The sequence below is a fragment of the Cucumis melo genome, chromosome 1 (genome assembly GCF_025177605.1).
Source record: "Cucumis melo cultivar AY chromosome 1, USDA_Cmelo_AY_1.0, whole genome shotgun sequence".
In the NCBI taxonomy this organism is placed as follows: domain Eukaryota; kingdom Viridiplantae; phylum Streptophyta; class Magnoliopsida; order Cucurbitales; family Cucurbitaceae; genus Cucumis; species Cucumis melo.
This window is the reverse complement of record NC_066857.1, coordinates 20459350-20486716: the sequence shown is the minus strand read 5'-3', so window position 1 is coordinate 20486716 and position 27367 is coordinate 20459350. Positions and strand designations below refer to the sequence as shown.

Here is a 27367-nt window from a genome sequence, read left to right as displayed (position 1 = left end):
AGCATTTCAATGCTATTTATAGACCCAAATAATAACAATAATAATTATTATTATTATTATTTCCTTTTCCTTTTCCTTTTCCTTTTAGGATATATATATATAATACCAAAAAAATATACATATATCTTTATTCCCATTATCTTTCCTAAATAAATGCTTAATCTTAGGCATTTATAACCATTAGTAATAATAATAATACTTCTTTATTATTATTATTTTTCTCTCACCAAAATCTACAATAAATATATATTTATTTAAACCATTATTCTCTCTTATAAATAAATATATATCTTTTTCATCCAATCAAATCAACCATCTCTCCTTATGGATTATCTTCTTTTCCAAACAAATATAATTATATTCCATCATATAATTAACTTCACTTTTCCATATTATTAATTAAATATATATATATCCATATATATATACTCAATTAATTACAATTCCACCAAAACTAACTTTTCCCTCCAAAATCTCAAATTAACTTAAATCCTCAATTCTTTTAATCAATCAAATCTTTTCCAATAAATCACTTATAACTTCCAACATGAATTATCTTAACCCAACCATAACAACTTCACTCTAGAATCAATATTTATCTTTCTGTAGAATAATTAATTACCATCCACAATAATTAATTATTATTTACCTTTCTTCCAAAATAATTAATTATCTTCTACAATAATTAATTATTATTTATCTTTCTCTAAAACAATTAATTATCTTCCACAATAATTAATTATTATTTATCTTTCTCCAAAGTAATTAATTATCTTCCACAATAATTAACTATTATTTATCTTTCTCCAAAATAATTAATTATCTTCCACAATAATTAATTATTGTTTATCTTTCTCCAAAGTAATTATCCTTTTACAAATAATTGTATTTTTCCAAAATATAATTATTTTACTTTTTCTCCTTACTAAATATTCTTTCTCCAAAATAATTATCTTTTCCTTAAATAATTATATTTCAACAAATATAATTATCTTTTCCATTAACATAATAATTGTATATATATTTCCACATATACATATAATTATTAAATCTCCAACAAGCTTTTCACCCGACAATTTAATTAAATAACATCCATAATTATTTAATTAAATTCAACTTCAACAACACTAAAAATCCACAACTTTACTTAATCCTCTTAACCTACCATTTAAACAAAAACTTAACAAACACCACATGCTAAAACCTCTAATTAATTAAATATTCATCCAAGAAATATTTAATTAATTTCAATTCCCACCTAAATCAAATAATTCTCATTAAATGGATTCAAAATAACGCCCAATAAATTATCTTAATTTTTGGGGCGTTACAGCGTTACAGTAAGTTTCTTATTCTTCATTCTCTATAATTTATTGAAAGCATGCTTAGCCATAAATAAATTAGATGTTACCAATGTACTGGTATTTTAGGTTCCTAAATTAATTTGAGTTATGGTTATGTTAAATATTCTGCTGTGCAAAGACTCTTATCTTTTCAAATTCACCAACACATATACCAGCACGAATGGGCTTAATGTATAATCAGGAAATTGTGCTCTTAACTTAATTATTTCATCAAGTACTCTTACAAATGCAAGATTTTAACTTGATAATAGGCACATGTGTGATCATCTATTGGATGCGTCTATTAGTACCATAAAATACTTAAATGATCCACTTGGTGGATTAATAGATCCACATATATCAACATGAATTTGTTCTAAAAACATAAGTGATTCAATTCCCATCTTTGCTCATAATGGTCTGATAATTAATTTACCTTGGGAGCAAGCTTCACATGAAAATTTATTAGATTAGCTTGGAGCAATTCTATGTTGGGTGACCTCTTAGGAATTTTCTTAAAATGCATATAAACAAGGACAAAGCACACTAAAAAAAATTCGTGTTGGTTTATTGAGGCCATGAAGGATGTAGGAGAACGTTGAGGATTGATATCCATCAGTCTCAATATGATAACCATTGTAAAATATATCTTTAAAACTCAGTAGATTTCTTTTTTATTAACTAGAGAACAATGCATTCTCAATTTTGAATTTTGTTCCTCCAGGAAAAATAATATTTTCTTTTCCAAATCCTTCTATCAAGTTTCTAGAACCTGATATTGTATTAACTTTTGCTTCCAATATTGTGAATTTGGAAAATTATTTTCTACTTGTAAGTATTATATGCGTAGGTGCACTCTTTGCCAACCACATATATATCTTCTTCGCTTCTTTTCTAGTCACCCAGTCTATAAAAATTTTTCATGCTTCTTCATTTAACAAATTAATTATAATAAGAGAAATAAAATTTAGAATATTAAAGATCAAAACGTAGCTAAAAATCTCAGGTAAGATATATAGATTCGAAAAAAAAGAAACACTAGTATTGCATATCCTCAAAATTAAAAGAAACATTTGATATGCCATCAATTTTATCAATTTTCTCTTCAGAAGATTCAAAAGTATACCACATCCAAATTTATTGTATTAGATGAGTCAAATATATCATACCAAGGTATGCAAAATTTCACTTCCACATTTTTTCATTTTTCTTGTGGAGTTTTTCTTTCATGATCATTGTTTTGTGTGATTTTTTTAAAAGTTAGGTGATTAAAACAACCTTTATGAAAACAATAATAATTATTTATTCCTCCGCTACATTTACGATGGCCTCAACCTCGACCATGACAACAATCTCAATTACAATTAAAATTCACAGCATCTGGTACTTCAAGGAATGATGTTGTTCCAATTGGTTGATTCACCTTATATTTTTAAAAATATTTCTTTCGATATTGCTCTGTTGGAGCATATCAAATGTAGAAAATGTCTTCTTAATATATGGATTTAAGATTTTGAAGCCTTAAGTGCATCTATTTGCCACAAGTTAGAAAGAATAATTATTTTCTGATGACCATAATTTATGGCATGCAAGTATATTTCAACATCAAGTACTCATGATAAATAATTATTATAGTTAGTATTACAGACTGTGAATCCTAATTTTGTAAAATTTGTCAAAGTAAAATGATCACTTAATATAGTATTTATATTCGAGATTTAACATATATCAATTTTGCGAAACAACATTTAATTTATTAATGATAGCAAAAAAGGAAAAACTGACATACTTTTAGGACTTACCTTTAGAATGAGAAACAACAAGATATGATGTTGATAAAAAGGAGCACAACAACCCAAAACGAGAACATGTATATCAATATAATATAATATAATAACAATAATAATATATAAAATAAATAAATAAAATATAAAATATGAAAAATCTCAAAATCTCGACCCTTTCTCAAAAAATTTATGGAATTCTATATGTTTGTATCCTCTAAAATCTAAAGGATGTCATTATTTATAGATAATTTGAATGGTAGAAGGTGGATTACATAAACCCTAATATTGTGTAATCTTAAGAAACAGAGAACATTTGAACTTATAAGGATATGACATATAACTAATGGATGCTAAAGATGAACATCTAATATGCATCCATTATTCTCTATATTATAATATTTCTAATAACAATAATACTTGAACTAAAATAAATTCCTAAATAATTTGTTTTTACTATCTACCCTATCAATGACCTTCACTCAGGTTGAGGCTAATCATTCTTCATTGCATTGCAACAACTTGTTCCATGAAAACTTAACCACAAATCATACAGTAGTTACACTAATTCTAACTACTTAAGTTTTAAACATTGAACTAGATAAAGAAAAATATTGCAGAAAACTTTGTATTTTATTCCATTTTAGTCTACAAACTTTTAAACACACATCTATTTTAGTCTCTTAACTTTTAAAAAGAGCATATTTTGATTCCTCTCTTATTAAGATTTCGTCAACTCTTTAACGAAATGATGAGATGGCTTTTATATATGAATGACTAGGCTGCAAACAGAAAAAAACATTCTAGAAAAACTTGAGTCGAGATTAAAGTAAGTTTTCTTTAAATTTAGGAACCAAAATAGAACAAAATACAAAATTATGGATTAAAATAAAATTCAAACAACTATAGTGTATGGAATGAGAGTATCTATATTTCATTTCAGATTTGAGATTCTGAATTTAAAAAAGAGTGTGAGATATTATTAAATTGATGTTAAGAGAGGGTGGTGTTATAAGTTTTAATTCATGGGCAGAAGACTAAAATTAGAAAATAATTAGAAGTAATAATTAAGGATGATAAAGGAAATAGAGATTAAAAGAAAGATAATAGTTAATAAATTAAATAAGTTGGTAAAGAAGGATTAAGAGAAGAGGCAATGTGGTGGATGTGAGAATTAAGGGTCTCTCTCCATCAGAAAAAAATAAATAAATGAATACATTAATTGTTGTTGTTGGTTAGTCAAACATTGACAAATATTGAAATGGACACACGAGTACCTGCCAAACCCAAGCATTCAAAACTCCACCATTAATGCCCTCCCTTTCATTTTTTCCTTCCTATTTTCCAAACAGACAATCCCTTTCTCTCTCTCTCTCCTACAAATATAATATCAATCAACCCTCCACAAATATATATATATATATATATAGATATATTTTATAATAAAATAAATTAAAATATTTACAAACTATAACAAAATTTTAAATCCTATAAATGATAGAAACCGATAACTTTTTATCACTGTTTATCGATGTCACTAATAGAAGCATATCAGTGTCTATCGATATCTATTATCGATAAAACCTAAGATTTTGCTATATGTTGTAAATAATTTATAAAATTTACTATTGTGAGAATTATCTTATATTTTTTATAAAATTATAGAAGAATACAAACTATTAACTATACAAATTTTTTATATAAAACATCTCAATAATATTTCATTTATAGCATGTAATATACGTTTGTTTGAATTGATTTAAGAAAAAAATAATTTTTATGAATTAAACTGTTGGAAGATGTAATCCAAACAAATTAAAAATATAAAATATAATTAAAATTTTATTTAAATTAAAATTCAATACACACATATATGTATAGCTAAGAGAATTATTTAAAGAAAAAACTCCGTTTTTTCAAAGAAAAATAAAGGCGTGAATTACGACTCATTTTTAAATCTCATCCTTTAATTTTGCTTATGTTGAAAGCCATAAAATATACATTTTATTTTGTAATAAATTAATTAAAGCTTCATCCCTGCTTTTGTTTCAATTTAGTGTTATTATTATTATTATTATTTTGTTTTCAAAATTAAGAAAATTAAATGCGTTTTGTTTTATTATAATGTCGTCATTTCATTTTATTATTATTATTTTTTTTTTGTCTAATAATTATTTGGATTTAGTACAGCGGACCATAGAAAAGTCGATGGGCATTTAATACACACCCATAAAAACGTTTTGAATGCAACATTTAATACCTAAAACCAAACCCACTTTACATGACGCAACCTCTTTCTCTTCTATTTCTTTCCCAAACCCACAACATATATATTTCACATAAACGTTTTAAATACAAACTAACTTATTTATTATTATTTTTAATAATGAAGATCCAACGTTTGATCTTTCATTATTTTAATATTATAAATTAGATTAATAACATATCTATTATCTTTTGACTTCGGCGGAATATAATGTATTTAAGAATGGATAAATATTATATTCGAGTAAATGCCTAACTTTCATTATTATTATTGTAAATGTAAATTGAGTCTAAAGCATATCTAAATCTCTCTTAACGATGTTGGTTTCATGTTTTGTACTATGATGTACTATATATGTGCCAGATTTGAAGGGTGGTGTTTGAACAGTCTGGAAATAAAATCGATTCAATTAGGAACCATGAAGTGACATGAAATATAATATATATATTATCAAAACTTTTTTTTTTTTATTTTTTTTTATTTTGAATTGTCAATTATTTGGAGCCTAAAATCAAATATATTGGACCTATGTATAATAGTAATACAGACAAGATATGCTCCAAACCAAAATCAATTCAACGTTCCCTCATCATGAGCGCTTCCCTCGCGTGTCGTCACAAATTTAATTAAATCCCTTACATTTTCAATAAATTTGGATTTAAACAACATTTTCGGATACTATGTACTATCAATAAATCTAATCTCTTTGAAATAATCTTTTTAAAAAATTGATTAAAGTAAAATATGAGAATATATTTTTTTTAAAATTTAGAGTAAAAATCTTCTAAATAATATATAGTTTTTAAGATCTATTGAAATTACTTCACTAAAATTGGATAATTGAAAATATAAGAACTAAAGTTGAGGAAACCTTGGACTAAGATAATACTTTGTCTACAATTTTTAAAGCTAACCCCTAAATATTGATATTTTATCGACATTCTTAAAAAAATAGACGTCAAAACACTCTATTTTAGTTCCTATACATTCGAATTTTCTATTTAGTCTCGATTCTTTTAGTAAATTTAAAATTTACAAGACCATAGAAGTTATTTTTTACAAACTTAAATAATATGGTAATATGTTTTCAAAATGGAGTGCAAAAGTGTTAATAAATAACGAAAATATTTTGAAACAAATTGTCAATATACAAGTGTTACGAATTAAATTTAAGTTTCACTGAAAGTATAAAAATTAAAATTGGACACATAAAAATGATTACAGTTAAACAAACTTAAAGTACAATGATTATAATAATATTTTAATATATATCGATTGTATTTGGGGTTTGAATTGAAGGGCACAGTTCAAAGGTATATGTATATATACAATTTGTTTCTAGATGTATTTGTTGTAATTTTACTGTGTTGTATGTATTTCATAAAAGAAAAATGGTTGTACTAAATAAAGAACCTATAGTAATGTGTGTTTTCTTTCCATGTATCCCTTTCGTTCAATGTATATTGATATGCATCAGTTTGGTCAACTTATTAAACATTAGATTTCATTAAAAGAAAAAATTAGGATAATGGATTCCATGGTTGAACCAACAAAAAAGAAAAGAAAAAAAAAAGAGTTAGCTGTCTGAAAAAAAGGACTTTTAATTACAAATGCTTAATTCAAGTGTATTTAAATTGCTAATTAAAACTATGGAGACAAATCTTCATTAATACCATAAAGATCAAAGGTCAATGAATTGGATTGGATAAAATTTCTTATTAATCAAATGTTTTTCATGGATGACGTGTCTATGAAAGGGGTGTTTTGAGTTGTTGGAGTAGAAGACTAACGTTGGCTATGTTAAAAGTATACTTACGATATGACACAAATATGTAAATTATGGTGAATGATGTAAATAAATATAGGGAAAAAATCTAAAAATATCTAATCTTTTATTTAGGTTAAGGAATTCGAAAGTTCTTTAAGATGTAAATAAACTATGAAATATCTATAATATTTAGAATTCTACGGAGATCTTTTTGTTTGGACTCCGAGGATTTTATACTTATAAATAGAGGTTGTGTGTTCATTTGTGAACTAAGCAAAGTAAGCAAAGAGGGGAAGAAAGAAAGTAAGAGAGTTGAAGAGAAACTTTAAGTGAAAAACGAGTAAGTGTTTTGAGAGTAAAATAGTGTTCTTTTCAAAAGTGTTTTATCACTTGTGTAAATTTTCTTAGTTAAAGTTTCATTCTTTCAAGTGGGTATTTCTTTATTTTGTATCAATTTCTTCAACATAAACACTGTAGTAGACCAAATTTAAATGCATGATATAATGTAATCCAAAATTTATACTTGGTTTAAGAGATTTGAATCCAAATTATAATATTAAACTTATTTCATTTCAACAATTTTTAATTAAACTCTGTTTTTTATTATTTACACGCTTATGATCTCATTTTGTTATGTCCTCGCGATACACTTTCTACTACTTCTTTGATTCTTAATCATCCTAATCATATTACATAGCTTCCCATAAAAGTCTTAAAACTAATTACTAGGTCATCTCAAACTTTTGTAAAAACAATAACAAATTAGTCTTCCTACTAACCACCTTTTATATAACTTTCATAAAAACAATATCAAATTGGTCATCTTATTAAAATTTCTACTAAACTTTTGCCACCTTTATGTAGTAATATGGCATGTTGACAAAAACTTTAGCTTATTGGCTTGTTAATCTCCTATATATAATTCAATGACTAATTAAATGTCAGTAGTGAATTCTGATTTTTCTTAGTGTTAACATAAAATTTGTTCAATAAAAACTCATTCTTATGACTGATGCTTAATAAATTAAATTGTGTATAAAAACATATTTTAAAATTTAATAATGCATAATTTATCTTCTTATTTATTTATTTATTTATTTATTTATTTATTTATTTTATTTTTATTCTTGTTCTTATTATACTTTTTGTTCGCTCCCAATAATATATGCTATGGTGAGATTCTATCATTTGATCTCTTGGTTTGTTTTTCTCCCTCAAATTATCCATTGTATTGCTTTTTGTTCATATCTTTTCTCATTAATTCGTCAATGTAATTGGACTTTTTGATCTTCTAAATTCTGTCATTTTTTCCTTAGTCATTCTGGTCGTATGCATGTCTAGCTCTAGACAATGTTATATATTTGTAGATTATGGTAATTTGTAGATTTCAAACCTGCATGGTGCACAACTAATTGACTATATTAAATATTTTCCACCACTATTATTAGATTTGAAGCAAACCTTTTTCTTTTCCTTTCTCCGCTTTCTCGCCTTTGTCTTCCTCCTCCCGGTCTCTTGCCCTCTATTATTTTCATTGATACTCAACAAAATAGAAAAGTAACTTAATGCAATTTTAATTTCAAAACCAACCATGAAAACTACAACCCAACTAAACTACATAACTCAATTACTATAACTAACTTTCCCCATGTGATAGAATTCTATGACATGTGAAACTTATAAATTTTTATTGTTGATAGAGTTCAAATACATGAATCCACATGTCATAGACCATAAATTATCGATGGAGTCGATCGATGATACCTTATATCACTAACACAATCTACCAACGATATTGTTGAAAAGTTATACATTATGGGGAATAAAAATAAACTTATGAAATTAAATTTACAATTGAAAATAAAAACTTCATGGATTAATGAGGTATGCCAATGGCTTTGTCCACTGAGAAGATGTGCCCTCACTACACTGAGTTATTTAACACATCACTTCAAAGATATAATGTTTTAAGATAACCAATTACTTGTATGCTCTCATGAAAAACAACTCTACCATTGTAAGAAGAGAAAATAGAAGAAAGCGCATGAAATGCATTTCGCTCTTCCTATTTTGCATGAAGGTAAATTTGGCTTTTTAGAAGAAGTAAATATTCATTAAATACTTCATATCATTAATAGAGTCTATCCATGATAAAATATAAGTGATAAATGCTATATCCTAGAAACAAAGCTATCAAAATATATAAATGTTTGGATCCATGCCAATGATATATTCCAACAGCTTGATCTAAATTATACCATATTCATATATGTTTTGCGTTCTACTACGTATCCTAATATTTTGAGCAGGACTGGCGGTATTTGCAATGGTTGGAAAGGATAAACATTGGTAGAATCACATTTCATGATCCAATCAAAGAAAAAGGCCCGAAGGGTGGGGTGTAGCAAAAATTTACGGTCCATCGCTATCATCTTTAGTCCAGCCCAAGATTCAACGGTCCATCGCTATCATCTTTAGCTCAGCCCAAGATTCAAAGTTCGTCACCACCCTTAGTTCGATGGAAAAAGGGGAGAAAAAAAAAAAAAAAAAAAAAAACAAGCGTCGTAAAATATAGCGGGTCTTCTCGTGCTCTCTAGAGAGGTTTTACGACATTAACCTCTTCACTTTCATACGAATTCCTATCAACTGATCACTAATAACTGTTCTGATTGTTTGGGTTTCACGGTTGTTCTTGTTTGTAAGTAGAGCTTTTCTTCTGTTTCTCCCCACCTGTTGACGACGGAGATGGCTGATACAAATTATTTTAGCGAGGAAGAAAAGCTGGAAGAAGCGAATGAAGGATTTCGAAGTGGAGTGTTCGTAGAGCTCAAAGCATATTGCTTGGAGCTGCTACAGCTTCTCCAATTTCCCAAGAAACGCTCCTCCTCAATTCATTCATTGTTCGAACTGCTTCGAAAAACACCCACAACTTCTCTGCAACATTGCTTCGAGTAAGTTTCTCTTACCTCGTGGAATATTCTATATGTTATACATCTTTATGTGCTCGTTTGCTACTTATGTTAATCCACTTGCGTTTTCCATTCGAACTCTCAGCATTCACACAATTAAGCATTCCTCCACAATTGATTTAGGAGTTTACTTGCAAAATATAGTTATATTTCAGGGACGAAGAATATATTTTAGCCTTTGAATCATAATTGTGATCGACAGGGTTTCATTGCTTTTCAATCAATTTCATGGAAAACTTGGAAAAGTTTTGAAAGGGCATTGGAAAACTGGGTTAAGAAGATAACCAATACGATGTCAATGAATTTTATTTTATTCAATTAAATATTTTTCGGTTATGAAGCGAGTTTCTCAAAACTTTACTATATCTCTACACATGCATTAAGAAATTAAAAGCATGTAGTAAAAAGATTATCTACTTCTGTAAACTTCTTGTAATGTCAGTGCATTTGAACTTTTATGCAACCCTACCTGATAATTTAGTTTTTTCTATTTTCAGTTATGTGCTGTTCCCGCTACTCCTGCTATTGGATGCAGCTGTTGTGGATAGATCTCAGCAGAAGGTTGATTCTGGAGAAAACAGTATGATGTCTGTTAGTCATGAACTGCCTCATAGAGTGAGTGACTGTGTGGCAGAAGGTGTGCTTCAGTGTCTCGAAGAACTCCTGAAGAAGTGTCGTTTAGGGTCTGTGGAGCAGGTGGTCTAATTTGAATATAACATTACACTTGAGATGTGCCTCATTCGTTAACTTTCATTTCTCAGATGTGTATTATCCTTGTAGTGCAGGGGACTGTTCTTAGAGTTATGCTTGTTGCTTGCCACACTCTAATGAATTTCAAATAACTAAACTCAACTGAATTTATTACTATTCACTAGAATACTTTCTGTGAAGCAGCCCTAGAGGAGATTTGATTTTCTTTGCATTTCTATTTACTCCATCTTTCTTCCTCCAAAATACGCCCATGGAACTTTAGTATCTAATATCTTATTGGTATAATTTTGTTTTATTTTTTATGGTGTTGGGATTGAGATTTATATTTACTAGCGTAGTTGACTTATGACATGTATGGGTTTTATAAGGTTAGTAGATTTATTATTTATGGACTTAGTTTACTTATGACACAAATGACTATGACAAGGAGTAAGTAGACTCTTGTTTGTCTCTTGGATCCCCTGCTTTTGACTCAGGGTTGTGTTAAATGTTAATAGCTGTCGTCCTCAGAGGATATAAATTTCCCGATGCAGACAGAAATCTTACCTTATGGGGGGGGGGGGGGGGGGGGGGGGGAGGTCATCCCGACTTGGACAGCATTCAAGCTTTTCTTCTATTGAATCGGTTAATTTCAGGCTCTCATAGAAAGTAAATAAAAGAATTATAGGTTCATTGGCCTCTTTGTGCTGTATTCTGTCATTCTGTGAATAACCTTTAAGGCTTTAAAGACGCTTCATTAATCCTTTTACTGAATTAATTGTTTCCCCTAATTATGTCAACGTGATAATGCAGATGGTTGTAGTGCTGAAAAAGTTAACATGTGGGGCTCTGTTATCTCCCCTTGAGGCATCAGAAGAATTCCGTGAAGGAATTATCAAGTGTTTCAAGGCAATCTTTATGAATTTATACCCCTGCCCAAATGATGCATGCTCATGTAAACAAATATCTGGTTCTCCAGCACTTGCAGAAAACAGAGAATTTCAAGGTCATCTTGATGTGCTTTCAGAAGAGTCAAAGCCAAATGAATGCCTGCTTGAATTTCTCCGGAGTGAAACTGCTTCAGCTGCTGTTGGACACTGGCTGTCACTTCTTCTCAAAGTATGAAAAAACATGCTTTCAATGATTTTCCCTTGTTTTCTAGCATTTAGTTTGCCGAATTTTTTCTGTTTGTTCATGAGCATATGCAAAGGCTGCAGATATTGAGGCCGCACGGGGACATCATGGAAGTTCCAAACTTCGTATTGAAGCCTTTATGACCCTTCGCATACTTGTGGCAAAGGTAAATTTTTAACTTCTAATTAACCATGTATAAATGACCTACCTGTCATTACTTAGAGTAAATTCTTGATTGGAGGGATACGACCACCCTTCAAATACGTAGCATGATATTCTTCCATGGAGGATGTCTTTTTCCTGAGGTAAAGATTTGACACTCTACCTCTTGATTGGACTGCTTAAAATATGGACAAAGTTATCCTACCGATCTTATATTGATTGACGTATTCTAGACATGGAAAACCTGGTTCAAGGTAAAAAATACGACTGTTCAAATTTTGCTTAATTGGACCCCTTTCGTAACTTGAGGGTCGTCTTTATGGGGCTCCTTGGCAGGTACTTTTCATTTTTTATTTTAATGAAAGTTGTTGTTTCATCAAAAAGTAAAAAAAGAAAGAAAAAAAAAAAGAAAGAAAGAAGTTATCAACAACAAATTGCTGAGATTACCATGCATGTGTGTGGAGCCTTTTCCTGATTTACTTTAGCGGAAATGTATACATTTTGGACCAAAAAAATCAACACTATTGAAAAGTTGTAATCCTCTGTCACTTTTTTATTATGCTCGAAGAGGGAAGTTCCCTGTTGTATAAAAAAACAAATTAAAAATATACATATACTCTCTTTGATACACAACAATTCTCTATATTAGTTCTGTGGTAATAGATAATAATCTTGAAGCTGGATGTTCCAATGGTTTAGATAATCAATACTATTCTTTTGTAGGTTGGAACAGCTGATGCATTGGCCTTCTTCTTGCCTGGTGTTGTCAGTCAGTTTTCTAAAGTTTTGCGGGCCTCTAAAACAACATTAAGTGGGGCTGCTGGGAATACAGAAGCCACAAACCAAGCAATTAGAGGCTTGGCTGAATATCTAATGATAGTCCTCGAGGATGATGCTAATAAATCTAGCCTTGTCATGTTTATGGATTTTCAGTCAGAAATTATTATGGAGAAGGGTAAAAAGGCACAATATATTCTAGAGGAACTTCGTCAATTGCCTAATAAAGTCCGCGGTGGGAGTATAATGGTAGAAGAATGTTCATCTGCCGAGGTGGCAAAGAAAACTACTTATGAATCAGGATCAAAGGAGAAGATGAGTGCTGACTATCTCAAGGGGAACAATTCTTTTCATGTGGATCGTACGAAGGAATGGGTTGCACAAACTTCAACTCATGTGGATAAACTATTAAGGGCAACTTTTCCATATGTATGTCCTTGAATGTTATGTATTGAATGCCTCAATACTTGACTCTTGTTGCTGCTGATGTGTTTACTGAACTAATTTCTCTTGGTGCTTGTTAGATTTGTTTGCATCTGGTAAAAAAGGTTAGACTGGGCATCCTGGCTGCCATAAAAGGTCTATTGTCAAGGTGCAGCTGTACACTAAAGGAGAGTAGATCCATGCTTTTGGTGAGCAAAAAGAACTACCACCTACTTTTGAAATCAATTTATTTGGGGAGTCGGATGTCTCTTATTGACGTATTTACAGTATTGGTCATAACACCTATTTTGTTGAATTTGTTGCATTTTTTTAATACAGCATATTATATCCTTTTTCATATATGTGGGACCTGAAAACCTATATTGAAGTACGTGAGAAGTAAAATGAAAATGTAAAAAAAAAAAAAAAGAAAAAAAAATGCAAAGTCACAGAAAAAAGGGGCCTCAGAAAGAGATTCAAGCTATGCAAAAGAATGCCTATAAATAGTTACAAAAGTTCTTCAAAATTGAAGTCCACCAAGAAACATGACATCACACAAGGGACCAAAACTTCACTAGGCTCCTGTTCCACCCCACCTCACCCCATAAAACCCATAAGGTCACATGAATGCTTGCAAACCTTAAAAAGCAATTCTTCTCTCCGCAAGGCGGACTGGGGAGGAACTCCTCAATCAAAATACCAGTGTCCTTGTGACAAGCATACAATATACTAAACCTCTCTAAGAAAAATTCCCATACGGAACTTACAAACTCGCTATGCCAGAGCTAAAGAATATGGTCCATCGAGGACTTCCCCCGCCTTTTGACAAAGCATACAATAGATTATAGAACTAACCTTCATAACCAGGCGGTCCGTCATGTTAGTACAGACATGTAAAACATTCCAAGTTAAGAACCTCAATTTCCTAGGGGTTTTAATCTTTCAAAGAACTGAAAAGATTAACTCTCCAAAGGGGGAGGATCACCCACACTAAGAAAAAAGACGTAGATGAAAACCCCAAAGGATTGGGGGTCCATCACATCCATTCTCATGTGCCTAAAAGAATAACCCTCAAGCAACGAAAGGAAAGAAACCACATCTATCACTTCCCCATGGAAAGAGAGCGACAAATCTAGAGAGAAAAAGACATGAACTCCCAAACCCCATAAGGAAGTCAACAACAAAATGGTTTTCAATGGAATGCAAATGATAAAGTTTAGGTAATAAGGCACAGATCCGTCTGTGTCCCACCCAATGGTGTTTCCAGAAATATGTTTCCCTCCCCTCTCCCACCACACAATGGACCAAATGGACAACAGAAGGGAGCTTTGTTGAAATATCATTGCGCAAGGTTTGGTGAGCACCTTTAATCCCCTTTGACAACCATTCAAAAGGATGAGAGTGATGTTTACTAACAATGATCCTACGGCAAAAAGAATTGTGCTTAGGGGAGAATCATAAACTCTCAATTTCTAGACCTCCATTGGAGATTGGTCTCTCAATAATCTTCCAGCTAACAAAGTGCGATCCCTTCCCTTTCCCTTCATCAGTTAAGATGGGTTTCAATTAAGAAGGGCAAAACCTCAAAGGTAGACTAATGGTGCATGAACATGGTTACAAGCAAAACTGTTAGTTCCTTGCCTCAATAATGAAATTGATTGTTTGTCAATAATTTGAACTTCATGCCTTTCTTATTCAATGGAATCACTTATTTATGTGGGTTTCAAATATTAAAATGATACTAGGTTTTACTTTTTTTTTTCTTGCAACCATATAAACACGAGTTTACAGAAAGAAAACTTGGTGATCCAGTCTCAGGCGGTTACTAAAATGATTCCGGATTTCCCAAGATAAAAAGGAAGCAACATTATGAAACTCTTTTATTATGGAAGATGATGGGGAAGCAAACAGAAAGGATTCCTTTGTTTCAAGAGTATTGTTTGTCTTAAAAAAATCACTTTCCTCTCTGTTAGGATCTTCAAAGAAATGGTAACTCTAAGACTCTGACGACTATGGTATCTCTAAGATTGTGACAACTATGGACATTAATAGGTTTTTTTAAGATCTTCCATATTTGATGACATTGATAAGAGACCTGTGATTTTGGAATTTTGGTTTTTCTTGTTTCAGCTCCTCATTTTCCTGTTTTTATAATTCCTTGATTAAAGTAAGATAATGTGATCTTGGTGTTGCTTGACATGCATTATACTCTTGAAATATGACGTGTATTGTTAGGAAATTCTGTATACTTACCCATGCAGTCTATTGATGCACTAGAAAATGTTATATTTAGTTGGTTGTGATCATGATAATTTTATACATTGTAAAAAAATTTTAAGCTTGCTTCTCAAAATGTTTAATTTATGATATTATCCCGTCTGTCGATGCAGGAGTGCTTGTGTACTTTGGCTATTGATGAATCTGAGGATGTTTCATTCACTGCACAAGAATTCCTCGAATATTTATTCGGGATAACTGGGAACCATCAATTGCAGCATGACATTGCCAAAATTTTTGTGAGGTTCTTATCCAAATATATGAAGACTGAAGTTACCAATGACTTAAATTTCTTGGACGTATTGTAAAGCTAACTTGTCCCCTATTGAATCTAGGTTGGTTGAAAAGCTTCCTAATGTGGTTCTTGGAACTGATGAGAAGTTTGCTCTATCACATGCACGACAGTTACTTGTAGTGGCGTATTATTCTGGGCCCCAGCTCATTATCGATCATCTTATCCACTCTCCAGTGTGACCTTCTCTCTGATGTTTTAACAGACATGGCTGTTTACATTTACTTTATTACATCATGTTCAATCTTTAACACACAGATGTAGATGAAGTATTAAGTATGACTTGCTGCATAACTGCTTGCCAATTTATTTAAATTCTATGGGTTCAACCGTAATTTTTATTATTATTTTTTTATGGGGAACATATAGATTTTATTTCATTGATAGAGTGAAATTAGAAAAGGGCAACCATAGTTTCAAATCATAAAGATTCTTCGCATAGTTTGAGGCATGCTTTGTTACAGAACAATGAAATTATTTTTACTGACTGGTTTCACTTGGGGTGAATAGTGAGCAATTTCTGAAAGTAGGGAGACAGTGAATTCATGTTCTCTTTATTCTGCTATTGATATTTAATCTTAGCACTGCATGATTTTAATTTTTGGTTATTCCCCTAGATTTTTGTGTTCTTTTGTTCTTTAATCTCTTGTTCACTGATTTTTATGTGATCAATACCATATTAATTTTGTATTGGTTGTTGAATGTATAGGTAACTGCAGTTCGATTTCTAGATGTATTTGCTGTTTGTCTAAATCAGAATTCAGTCTACGCCTGTTCTATTGGAAAATTTCTCTCAGCAAGGCCATCCTCTCTAGGATATCTGCACTCTCTTACTGAGTTAAAGGTTGGAACTAATTTCATCAGTGATTGCATTTCCATCATGAATACTGCCTCACCTGCAGTTTCGGAGCTCACAATGGTTCAGAAGAAAGATATGCAGCAACGTAATCACGTGCTTCCTCGCATGCCCCCATGGTTTAATGGCATTGGCAATCAGAAACTTTATGAAGCTCTTGGAGGAGTTCTCCGACTCGTTGGTTTGTCTTTGGCATCAGGTTTGAAACTATTCCTCTGATTATTAGCTCTTCTATTCTTATGTTTTGTCCTCATCACGTATGCTTTCTTATTACCAGATAGCAAAGGTGAAGGTAGTTTGTCGGTTACCATTGATATCCCGCTGGGAAACTTGCAAAAACTGGTTTCTGAGCTTCGTAAGAACGAATACAGTGAAGAAAACTGGGAATATTGGTACAGGAGGACAGGTTCAGGACAGTTAGTGCGCCAGGCAAGCACTGCTGTATGTATTCTGAATGAGATGATATTTGGTGTTTCAGAATATTCAGTAGATTACTTTTCAAGTACATTTCAGAGAGCAAGAATGCACAGGAAGGTTACCAGTGACTACGAATCTGTCACCACTAATGAAGCTAGTTGGAAAGTTCCCCTGGAGAAAGTTAGAGCACAGTTAATTGATTGTATTGGTAGAGTCCTGCATGAATACCTCTCTCCTGAGATATGGGACCTTCCTACACAACATAAGTCTTCCCCGATGCATTCTGCTGGTGAAGATGACATTAGCTTACACTTCTTCAGAGACACTGCTATGTTGCATCAGGTTAGATCAAACTTCAGAACCTATATTTAGTTGTGGATGTTTTACTTGGCCATATGGTAATTTTACACTATTTAAACTGCAACTTCTTCTCTTGAACAGGTTATAATTGAAGGAATAGGTATTTTCAGTATGTGTCTGGGAAAGTATTTTTCTTCTTGTGGATTTCTTCATTCATCACTTTATTTGCTGCTTGAGAATCTTATTTCCTCAAATGCGGAAGTTAGAAGCACCTCCGATGCTATCTTACACGTTCTTTCTTCTTCATCTGGCTACCCAACGGTGAGATAATGCAAACACATGTTTTACTATGGTTCTCAAGTTGTTTTTTGATCAGTTGCAAATATAATCTTTTCGCAGGTTCGGAACTTGGTTTTGGAAAATGCAGATTATGTGATTGATTCAATTTGTAGGCAGTTGCGTCATTTGGATCTCAATTCGCACGTGCCAAATGTTCTTGCCGCTATTCTTTCCTATATTGGAATAGCTCATGAGATTTTGCCTCTACTGGAGGAACCTGTATGCAATTGACATCCTTTAACAACCTAATTCATATACAGGATTTTATGTGCTTACCAACTAAGGGAGCACCTGTGTATGTACAGAAAGAATGCAGATGGCTCTGTGGTCTTAGTTTGCCATTTTTACATTCTTGATGGTCGCTTAGAATGAAGATTTTATACGTTTACTTATATGTGTGGACGTATATAGTTTTCTGCATGTCTTTGACTCTGTCTGAATGGGTTGGAAGTCTAATGCACTGAACTATTGCAGATGCATAAAGTATCATCGGAACTTGAGATTCTTGGAAGACATCAGCACCCTAATCTAACTGGTCCATTCTTAAAGGTCACTTCTGAATTATGCATATCTACTTTGTGCTAAGGTTTACAATAATTAATGACTTTCTGTTGAGAGGTCTATAGTACTTTGCATTGCTGTAAGATTTTTGTTATTATGACCATTCTGTTGAGTATCTTTGCTCATTGAGCTCTTTGGTGAGTTTTTGGACTCCTTTGGGTGGGAGGAGAGTTTCCTAATTTGTTCTCTGTTTCTAGGATATTTTGCAAGGTAAAACCAAACTGTTCATGTTTTTATGTTATTATGGAATTTTCATTTTCTCCAGGCAGTAGCAGAGATTGCCAGAGTGTCAAAGCACGAATCTAATTCCCTGCCTAGTAAAGCAGCATCATATACTAGTCATGTCAAGTCTTTAATTTCTAACGGGGAAAAGCAGGCAGGAGGGGTATCGAGATCATGTCATGATGATGACATAAATATATCTTCACTGGAATCAGGTGATTGATCTTGGTTAACTAGTTTCATGTTACAATGATGTTATAAATTTGTCCCTTAGATTTTGATATTTAATCAGACTTAAAATGTTTAATCTCTGATCTTGGTGATGCAAAGTTGAGAAATTTTAGTTCTGAACTATGGTGAGTATTAAATGTTAATGTTTAACTGTTTTTTTTTTTTTTCTTTTCTGAAACGGAAACGAGCCTCTTTATTAATACTGAAGCTCAATGTACAAGAGAACATATACCAAGAGCAAAAAGGACTAAAAGAACAAATATAGCATAAACCGAGACAAGAGGGAACATATAAAATTTCAATGAGCTGGACAAGATCCTCTAGAATCTGAGCGAAACAAGAAGAAGAAAGTACAAGGCAAAGTGACTTTCAACAAGGAGCCCCAAATCAACTAAAAACTTAATCACAAATGGCTTCAAAAAGGAATGGAAAGGAAAACACGAAGAAAAGGTAACCAGCCAAGTTGCTTCAAGCTTGATCGAAAAATACAATTGTGTGCCCTGGAAGACTTGCTGAAATCTTCCACCTCACCAAAATGAACTGCACGTGTACTATTGAAAAAGCCCATCAAAGCTCCAATTCTTTGAACAGAATTCTGAAAGGAAGTAAGAAATACAAAGGAAAAGGCCAAACATGAAATCTCTCACTTCACAAAAAAAAACCACTATCTTGCTTCAACAATCCTTCCCACATGCCCCGAGAATCACCAGATTCCCATTCAATTTTTAAGATTAAATGTCTGAGGAGCCAGAAAACATGTCTACTTTCGGTGCTCAAGCCAAAACTAACCCACATTTCTCAACAAAGGACTTCAAATGATCTGGAATATCACATCAATGCGCTTGTGAGGAAATTCCAGTGGCCTGTTTCTCAAAGTTTAAATCTTCCTCTGTCTGAAACAAAGAATTTGGATCAGTCTCTAAAGGGTCCTTCAACTATTAATCTTTCTTCTCATCTAATCTTATCAAATCACCTTCCTCACTGCTCACACTAAATGGAATTTCATAATATGAAACAAGCTTCTTTTTTTTATGAGGGTACCAGAGTTTGGCTAGGAGAACCTCTCAAGAACTTTACCTTTGAATTAGGTAAAGAAAAAACAGAGTATTTAGTTAAAGTTTACTTTGAGTTAAATGTGTAACTGTAGGAACAAAATTAAATTTGAACCATGAATGAAGGAATTGGATGAACTAGGTAAACGGCTGGTGTCTTCCTGCCAATCTGGATGTAATATAATGCTCCATTCCGTTCCTCTGCTCTTGCAAGGGAAAGAGTGCTGGATATTAAGAGGATGAAGTAATCAACATGGCAAAGTTGTTATTTTGCAATGTCATAAGAGGATGAACTTAATATAAATTATATAAGATGTTTCTAATCTTGAAGTATGGCTGAACGAAAGAGAAATATTTAAAGGTTAATTTATTCTATGTAGAATGGGAAAATATTTTGTTCAAGCTCAATGATTCCAGAAGATATAGACGAACAGTTGGATCAATTGCTGGTTCGTGCATTGTGACTGCTATACCTCTCCTAGCTTCACAGAATCAAGCTACATGCTTCGTGGCCTTGGATATTGTTGAGGTATGTCTCAAGATTGTCTATATTCGAGCTAAGAACTGGACTCCCTTGTTAGTGGGTGATCTTTTCGTGGCCAATTTCTGTCTGAGAATGTCGTCAAGAATTATTTCGTGTCCTTGGTGCAAATTGCTACACTGTCATGTTGTGTAATCCATCACATTGTGATTATTTTTATAGGGTTTAAATTTTAGGTTATACAATGCACACAAAATGTTATCTAACAACGATCATTATGGGTTTCTGAATATATGTTGATGCTTCTTTATCTCTTTCCCACACAGCACTTCAATGCTATAAAGATTCCTCTTACCCCTTCCCTTTTTGGTGATGAATTCACCTTATAGTGCACAAAATCTTTGCTGGATTGCATTTTGTTTTGCTTAAAATTGATTCTATTGAAAAAAGTCGCATTAAATTGTTTGTAGTATGGCGTCGCAGCCTTGGCAAAAGTGGAAGAAGCCTATAAGCATGAGAAGGATATCAAGGAAGCAATTGAGGAAACATTGCACTCACATTCCTTTTATCGACTTCTGGACACTTTGGATGTTTCTGAGGAGGCGTCAGATGAGAATCGATTGCTTCCTGCAATGAATAAAATATGGCCCTTTTTGGTTGCTTGCATTCAGAACAAAAATCCAGTGGTGAGTTATCATTTGTCTATATGTCTTTTTCCCCAGTGTTTGATCTAGTTTGTATTTGAGCAATTGTTGCATCTCTTAATTCATGCAACTAAGGACAATGGCTTTTAGGATTTTAGTTTCAAGAGTACGAAAGCCTACAGGAAAAGAAACAGTATTGTTGTCTTCTAGTTCAACCTGCCTCTGACCTACACAAATACTTCTAGTTGATTTTCTGCTGGTCTGCTGCCTCCTTTTTTTCCTATTTAATATTTATTGATTAGGAATTAGAAATCAATGCAACCTTTGTAGGTGGCACGAAGATGTTTAAACGTGATAAGCAGTTCAGTACAAATCTGTGGAGGAGATTTCTTCACACGACGTTTCCATACAGATGGATCTCATTTTTGGAAGCTTCTGACGTCGTCTCCATTTATAAGGAAACAAAAGGTGAGAGAAGAGAAGGCAGTGCTGCAACTTCCCTATCGAAACACATCTATATCTTCAGAAGACTCGGTTGCTGAAGGTTCCAATTTGAAAGTTCAGGTCGCACTGCTCAATATGATTGCTGATCTATCTAGAAACAGAAGAAGTGCATCGGCATTGGAAGTAGTTCTGAAGAAGGTCAGTGGCCTTGTAGCAGGTGTAGCCTTTAGTGGTGTTGTGGGGCTTAGGGAAGCATCTTTGAATGCGCTTGGAGGACTTGCATCTATGGATCCTGACCTTATTTGGCTTCTTGTCGCTGATGTATACTACTCCATAAAGAAGGACGTGCCTTTGCCACCCACATCAGAATTTCCTGAGGTATCTCGACTTCTTCCACCACCTTTATCTCCAAAAGGGTATCTTTATGTGCTTTATGGGGGTCAAAGTTATGGTTTTGACATAGAAATTTCGTCTGTTGAAATTGTATTTAAGAAATTGCAATCCAACATTTTTACGTGTTAATACAATTCCAAGTATTTACAAGGCAGTGGTGTATCTACCTCTTTTCTGTGTTTCTGAGATAAGCTTGAGATTTTGCTTTGATTGCTTTTCGCAGCAGCTTTGATTCGTTATTCCTATATTCATGGATGTGATGGCTCATCTTTCCCCCCCAAGCTTTATAATTAAAAACTCAATGCTCGATGGCCTTGGAAAGCTCTTTTAGAAAAATAGTAAAAATGCGGGCGCCTTTGATATATGATTTTCTTCCTTTTTATTGGGCTGTGTCCCTTTAAAAAAATGCGGCAGACATAAAATTGCTTTCATGAGGATGCAACATGCTAAATGTTGAGCCACGTTAGAAAAGGCCAACCAACCCAAAATATCAAGAATACATATATCTTTTATACCAACGCCAATTAAGATTTTGATTGCTTTCTGCATCTTTCTACATTTGAGGTTTCATGCAGTTATCACTCCTTGATGATGAGTTTTTGTACATTTTCTTTCATTCCTGCAATTCGGTGGTTTAGTTAGTCTAATCATCATAAAGGAAGGTAGGCTATGACATTTATCGAAGACTTCTTACCAATTGAATGTTTAGTAGATCTACAAATTTAAATGAAAAACTAGGTGGGGTGGAGCATTTGAGGCGATGAGTGATTTTTAATAGTCTGCAGATTATAGTAGTCTAAGTATTATCTTAGCTTTTGTCGGTATTTCTTCCTTTTGTGGTTGTTACTACTGAGATTTCCACTTTGGTTTAGCCTTTTAATTTTACTTGTAAATATTTGGAGCTTAGTGAAATGAGTGTGAGGAATAGGAGAAATGAGAGTGAAAACAAGCATTATCATAACATTCGGGATTAGCTAATCCTAGTGAGCTAAAATAGCCCACTCCACTCCCCTCTAATCCTAAGGGTAAATAGCCCTGAAGTACATTGAACTTTCTTAGTATATTGTATGAATGACAAGATTCTAAAAAGGGCTCAAAAACTGGAGAAGGAAATCCACAATGGGTTTGTAAGTACACAAATTACTTTAAGTAAGACATGTTTCAGTCTCCACCATTTACAAATGCAGTGCTAAGACACATTATTTTCATATAAAAAGTCATTCCAAATAGGCATGAAGAGGGTGTACTGACATTTATGGATCCATATTTTTACCTTGGTGAAATCTGTGAAATCCATTCATTTATACCCCAAACTCAATATATATGGTGGCCATATAGCACGCAGGAAGAACATGGTTATTATTGGTTTTGTTGGTGAGAAGTTTCGATTATACACATTCCTGATATTAACATCAATCGACTTCTAAACAAGTTGTAAGAGATATCCAGCTTTGTTCAAGAATGAGAACAGAGCAATGATACTAAAAGAACGACTCATAACAAAAAAAAAAAAAAGAAAGAAAGAAAGAATATGCTGTTGCAATTTAGTACCCGCATCTCTCACGGATTTGACCTTGAGAACCAGTCAGAACATCAAGAACCGATAGCTTGACCATAGCCCTTGCAAAGTCCCTGCGAAAGGTAGAACCATCATCAGAAGCATAACCCTGAACCAGTCTTCCAGTCTTCTCGTTTGCCATTAGTTGCTGATCAGCATACAACAATCCTCTCCCACTCAACAAGCTCTTGTAGTAATGAGTGTCGAAACCTCCCTCTGACGACAATGCAGATGACAGTTCTTGAAAGTATGACATGTCCAATGTAGACCTTCTCAGCTTCTCTACTGATGCCTCCTTTGAAACTGGGGATGATGCTGGAGACATGTGATCTTGACTGCCACTGTTGTCATTGTTCTCCTTCTCTTGGCACTTGGATCTCATCTGGTTTAGGAACTCAGGGTCAATTGATGGATCTGGTAGGTTGGTTCCAGAAAAGTTATAAAGACGATTCAGAATGAACTGACACCCAATCTTTCCAATGTTATGCGCTCCTTGAAAAGCCAAAAAAAAGGTTATAACTGAAACTAATAGTGTTTTGTGAGGAGAATGAGTTTGAAGAAAGAGCTAGTTTTATTTTAATATACCTAAAAGACTGACCATATCTCTTTCGTCAAGTCCTCTTGTTGCAAATAGATAAAGAGTGCGATTGATGCTGTCGTCCGGTCGTGGCATGTCTGCCATTGCTTCTTTAAAGTACGCCCTCGTGCTGTCTCGTCTGCCCGTGAAAACTGGATAGAAGGGGCCACCAGCCTAAGCGCCCAATCACTAAGTTAGTCGAACGTGAGAAAAAACACATTAAACTACTAAACCCCACAATCAATCATTACAGTATAAAAGACTCGAAAGAACTACAAGAAACGGGAAAAAGAAAAAAAGAAAGAAAAAAGAAAAAAAGCAGTGATATGTGTATTTTACCAGAACGACGGCATCTCTAGTAGCAAGGGAAAGAATATCGGCACAAGAAACAACGCGTGGGCAAACCCTTTCAAGCTCTTCCTTGATTTGATCAATCTCATGGAAACCCTTTAAGGTCAAATTGGGGATAGCCTGCTTCTCAGTGGAATAGGTTTCATCACCTGTAATGGGATCCAATAGGATGGAAGCATCGCAGCCCTGATTGAAGGAAAAAAGAAATGTAAGAGCGGAAAGAAACGAAAGAAAGAAAGGAAGAAAGAAAGAAAAAACAAGAAATGAAGAATTGATACCTGAATAAAGCAATCGTGAAAGAAGAGTCTAAGAAGAGAAGCAGAGATATCATGGTGGTGAGAGTAAATGTTAGCCACGGAAGATCTTACAATGTTCTCGGCGTTGGGGCAGGATTCTCGATAGAAATCGTACTGAAGAGTTGAAAGGAAAGAGAAGAGGGTGTGAGTGTGAGTTTGAGAGAAATCAAGAGTTTTAATGTCGGAAACGCCTCTTGGATTGCAGAGAGAAACGAGGAGAGTGATGAAGACGACTGAAACAACCCAACCATTCAACATTTTTTTGTTGGGTTTTGCAGATTCAAACTCAAAACAATCTCAACTCTTTCACTATATGTTTATCAATTTATCAAAACTTCGTTCAACCAATAAATGGAATGGAGGGAGGGAAACTCCCGCCATACCCATTATACTCTTAACTCTGTTCTTCACCAAATTTGAAAACCATAACAATAATTTGTAAAATTACCATTTACTCCCTTCACTTTCAAAATGCTTCTAATCATTTTGTGTTTAATAAAAATAAGGAATTTGGTTAAGAATGATAAGAAAACACAAGCTATTTACACTTTAGGCCGAAAAAGACTACGGGTACAAAAACTCATTATACTTTTTAATTTTGCCATAGTTTGTCCATTTTAGCATTTTTAACGATTCTTCCAAAAATAATCTTCAATAAATTTTAATTTTAATTAATTAATGAATTAATTATAAATTTGAATATTATGCTGAATAAAATCTTGAACGTCTAATTGATTTATTGATTTATGCATATTTAAACCGCATGAAAGAAAAGATACTAACTATGCATATTTTCGAAAGTCCAAGGATTTTGGATTCATATCAACTTATGGAAAAATATTACAAAATAATCACATATAGCAAAGAAGAAGAAGAAGAAGAAAAAAAAACGGCAAACAGGTTTATAAATTTTAAAATTCCTAACCTACCTTTCTTATGTATATTGGTACTTCGTCTCCTAATTAATCCACCGTTCCTTCTCCTCTTCCAATGATCCGAAAATTTTCATATATTTGTAGGGACGCTGTTCTATGTATCCAAATATTAGCATCATAATCCTTTTTTTAAATAATGTGTTTTTTAAACGATATGTCAAAAATAGAGAAGGAAGAAAAATATTAACAAAAATAAAATAGCTTGGGCAAAGTCGTGGGATACACGACTTTGCTTGGAAGTCATGGTCGGGTATACGACTTCAATGAGTGGACTTTACACCTTTTTCATTTTTCATTATTATTATTATTATTATTATTATTATTATTATTATATATATATATTAAATTTAATATCCAAATTTCCAAATTCAAATTTTGAAAAAAACTTTATTTATTATATATATTTCCAAATTTCAATTTTCAATTTTCAAAAATATATTTCTTTATTAAATATCTTTCCAAATTTCAATTTTTAATATCTAAATTTTTTTAAAAAAATATATATTAACAAAATATGTTATTAAAAATATATTAAACAAACATTTGCAATGCATCGGTATTAGCTAAATCATTTGTTGCCATGACTATTTTCATTTTGAACCTAAAAGAAAATTTTGCCGTACAATGAACTTAGATATTATAATTTCCATACAATAGAATTATTCTTTCTATAACTATTTTCATTTTGATTCTAAAAAAGATTAGATATTTTGTTAATATCGGTGGATTGCAAATATTTGTTTAATATATTTTCTAATAGCATATTCTATTAATATATATCTTTTTAAAAAGAATTGGAGATTAGAATTTGGAATTTGGAAAAATATTTTTGGAGAATGAAATTTGGAATTTGGAAAGATATTTAACAAGGAAAGTTGTTTTTGAAAATTAGAAATTGGAATTTGAAAAAATATTTAATAAGAAAAGATATTTTTGAAAATTAGAATTTGAAGATTTGAAGTATATATATATATATATATATATATATATATATATATATATATATATATATATTAATAAATAATGTAAAAAGAAAGGTGTGGGGTCCACGTGCCATTTCATAGAAATCGTGTACTCCGTTCATGACTTCCAAGCAAAGTCGTGTACGCCCAAACTACCATATTTTTGTCAATATTTTTCTTCCTACCATATTTTTGACATATCTTTTAAAGAACACATTATTTAAAAAAAAAATCCTAGAATCGATATTCTTTCCTAAAATCTTATACAGAAGTAATAAAACCTCTCTATTCATAAAACCTTTGAAAGAATAAATTTCAAATAAACATATAAAATAAAATAGTCATAAAACCAAATGTTTAGTTCAATAAATCAAAATGTGAAAACATGAACTAGTCTCATGGCTTGCCTACGGATCCTTCTTGTCATACATCGACTTGTCTTTGTTCTTACCTGAAAAACATACATAAGAGAGGTTGAGTATAAAAATATTCCATAAGTAACCCCTACTACTGGGGTCAGGTTCAACATCCATATCCTAAAGATGCACTCTAATAGTAAATCATACATTGCTTGACAAAATAGAGGTTAATTAACTCACATTGTTGTAAATAAGATGTGTCCCTAAAATTCGGTGGATCCTGAAGGAAATACAATAACTATCACTAATGGATTCCGAAGGAAATACAATAACTTGTGGATTCCAAAAGAAACACAACTACTAAAGGACACTTCGCAACAAATAAGGGGCAAACTACTAGTAATCTATAACATCCACATATATCAATCATATCTTGAATATTAGCCACCACGTGTCATCAGTCACATACTTAACCAATAATATACTTTAATTCAGTCATATACG

General features: G+C 32.3%; 2 protein-coding genes across 2 annotated transcripts; one reads left to right on the top strand and one right to left on the bottom strand.

Annotated features, from left to right (window-relative positions):
* Window positions 1–9708: 9708 nt before the first annotated feature.
* Window positions 9709–21975, top strand: LOC103489639 (uncharacterized). The gene is made up of 17 exons (XM_008448890.3): window positions 9709–10112; window positions 10628–10826; window positions 11634–11939; window positions 12031–12120; window positions 12840–13322; window positions 13418–13525; window positions 15707–15837; window positions 15929–16061; window positions 16595–16940; window positions 17019–17500; window positions 17600–17779; window positions 17858–18016; window positions 18272–18346; window positions 18624–18795; window positions 20244–20392; window positions 20815–21030; window positions 21319–21975. Exons 1-17 carry the CDS (start codon window positions 9907–9909, stop codon window positions 21952–21954), a joined length of 4071 nt encoding a protein of 1356 aa, XP_008447112.1. The 5' UTR covers window positions 9709–9906; the 3' UTR covers window positions 21955–21975.
* Window positions 21976–22813: 838 nt separating this feature from the next.
* LOC103489638 (putative Peroxidase 48) lies at window positions 22814–25491 on the bottom strand. The gene is made up of 4 exons (XM_008448889.3): window positions 24590–25491; window positions 24300–24497; window positions 23969–24134; window positions 22814–23875 (listed from the first exon to the last, which is right to left on the bottom strand). The coding sequence occupies exons 1-4, from the start codon at window positions 24863–24865 to the stop codon at window positions 23370–23372; spliced, it is 1146 nt and encodes a 381-aa protein (XP_008447111.3). The 5' UTR covers window positions 24866–25491; the 3' UTR covers window positions 22814–23369.
* Window positions 25492–27367: the final 1876 nt, after the last annotated feature.